The following is a 2,500-nucleotide window of genomic DNA, read 5'->3' on the forward strand; positions in this document are numbered from 1 at the left end:
AGTCCACAACAGAAAGTATCGTCGTCATCTTAGACAATACAGATTATCCAGCTAATCAAAGATTGCAGTTCTTATATGAAAAGTCCTTCCACAGACTTTCTCCCGAACAAAAAGAAGCATTTGTGTCTTTGTCTGTTCTTCCGGGATGTTTCACCACGACTCTCGCAGCAGCTGTATTGAATGTTAGAAAGTGGGAGGCCATCACAATGTTGAAATTACTCCAAAGAAAATCCTTTCTCGATTCAGACTCCCAGCCTGGAACATTCATAATGCATAAGCTTCTTCAGTCATTTGCTAAAGAAACAGGAGATCAGCGAATGGAAGAAATAGTAGCAAATGCAAAGTGCCGTTTCCTTGCGCATTACATTTCTCGTTTCGACAAATTGAATGATGAGTTTCTAAATGGTCATTCCATGGACGCATTCATTGCATTCTATGAGGAAAAACAGATTTTTATAGAAAGTCTAGTAGACGGTTGCACAGATCCCAGGATAGCCGAGAATGTTTTTAAAGTTTTGATTAAAGCAGAAATGTTTCTGGACACGTTGTTTTGGTGTTCTATGGAATCTGACAATTTTGACACTATCTACGATTCGGCCTTAAAGGCAGCCAATGCTCTAGGAAATACACATTACCAGAGTCGTTTACTAGCTTCTAAAGCATTTAGTGAAATTACCTGGGGAGCAGGAGGAAGTTCAATGCAACTTCTCAAGAAGGCATATGAAATCCAGTCAAAATCTTGTTTAGTTTCTGATGATGAAAGGAGTAAATATTTGTGTTACTTTGGCATCTGTCAGCTTGTTAACGGCGAGGTTGAGAGCGGGATACAGTGCCTGCAAGAGGCTCTTCCTTTAATGCGTGAAAGTGGAGAGCAGAAAATTCTAAGGCTCGTTGTTAACCAAGTCATGGCGGTCTACTATCAGTTCTTAAACGACCCATCTACCTCGACTTACTACTATGACAAAGCACACAAGGAATGCAATTCCGCTGCAGACGAGCAACTGATTGTTATTCCACCTTTGGGACGCAAAGGAAAAAAACCAAAAAATGGCAAAGAACTTCAAACAAATACTTTTGACTCTGTTAATTATTGGCCATTGCAATTCCTAGTTATATTTCACATCAGGAAAGCAGCAAAGAACTTCTTTGACACTGACACCCAGCAATTTGTAATTAACCCTGCCCTTCGAATGTTAAATGATCTCCAGATAAATTCCAAAACCCCTTTTTATTTGTTTCATTTTTGCGGTAATGTTATGGTACTTCTGGAGTCAATACTCACAGAAGAGGGAATTGTTGGATCAGGTTTCGAAGAATCAGTCACACGTCACCAAGCAACACTCGAGCAATTCAAACATAGCTCTTCAGGCCCAGAGAAGAACGTTGATTCAACTGTGACCCGTCGTTCTCAAGAATGCAATCACACTCTTGCAAAGATCGACCAAGACTTCGGTAAATTGCACCACCACAAGAAGAACTACTTAAAGGCTCTTAATTTCCAGACGTGCGCTCTTTATATCCTATTGGGAAAAAGTAAACAAAAACCAAATGCATTCTTAGCCCATAGCTACCATTCACTCGGGGTGACACAGCATTCGTTAGGTGATTTTACATCTGCTCTGCAGTCAAAGCAGCGGGCATTAGATTTGCGACTAAAATTGTTCGGAGAAGATCATGCAAGAACAGCTCATAGTTACCATGAACTCGGGGTGACACAGCATTCGTTAGGTGATTTTACCTCTGCTCTGCAGTCAAAGCAGCGGGCATTAGATTTGCGACTAAAATTGTTCGGAGAAGATCATGCAAGCACAGCTGAGAGTTACCATTCACTCGGGGTGACACAGCATTCGTTAGGTGATTTTACATCTGCTCTGCAGTCAAAGCAGCGGGCATTAGATTTGCGACTAAAATTGTTCGGAGAAGATCATGCAAGAACAGCTCATGGTTACCATGAACTCGGGCTGACACAGCATTCCTTAGGTGATTTTACCTCTGCTCTGCAGTCAAAGCAGCGGGCATTAGATTTGCGACTAAAATTGTTCGGAGAAGATCATGCAAGCACAGCTGAGAGTTACCATTCACTCGGGGTGACACAGCATTCGTTAGGTGATTTTACCTCTGCTCTGCAGTCAAAGCAGCGGGCATTAGATTTGCGACTAAAATTGTTCGGAGAAGATCATGCAAGAACAGCTAATAGTTACCATGAACTCGGGCTGACACAGCATTCCTTAGGTGATTTTACCTCTGCTCTACAGTCTGATCAACGGGCATTAGATGTGCGAATAAAATTGTTCGGAGAAGATCATGCAAGAACAGCTAATAGTTACCATTCACTCGGGGTGACACAGCATTCGTTAGGTGATTTTACCTCTGCTCTGCAGTCAAAGCAGCGGGCATTAGATTTGCGACTAGAATTGTTCGGAGAAGATCATGCAAGAACAGCTAATAGTTACCATGAACTCGGGGTGACACAGCATTCTTTAGGTGATTTTACCTCTGC

The 2,500-nt window shown here is 42.0% G+C and overlaps 1 protein-coding gene across 1 annotated transcript in view; it reads left to right on the forward strand.

The window, feature by feature from the left end:
- Nucleotides 1-2,500, forward strand: part of LOC137984903 (uncharacterized) — a 26,813-nt gene that overhangs the window by 20,724 nt on the left and 3,589 nt on the right. The window contains exons 8-9 of the mRNA XM_068832241.1: nt 1-1,728; nt 2,107-2,500. The exon at nt 1-1,728 is cut by the window's left edge and continues 726 nt beyond it; the exon at nt 2,107-2,500 is cut by the window's right edge and continues 3,589 nt beyond it. Of these exons, the coding sequence (XP_068688342.1) occupies nt 1-1,728; nt 2,107-2,500 (2,122 nt within the window). The remainder of the gene's footprint in view (nt 1,729-2,106) is intronic.

This window comes from Montipora foliosa, chromosome 14, assembly GCF_036669935.1.
Source record: "Montipora foliosa isolate CH-2021 chromosome 14, ASM3666993v2, whole genome shotgun sequence".
Lineage (NCBI taxonomy): Eukaryota > Metazoa > Cnidaria > Anthozoa > Scleractinia > Acroporidae > Montipora > Montipora foliosa.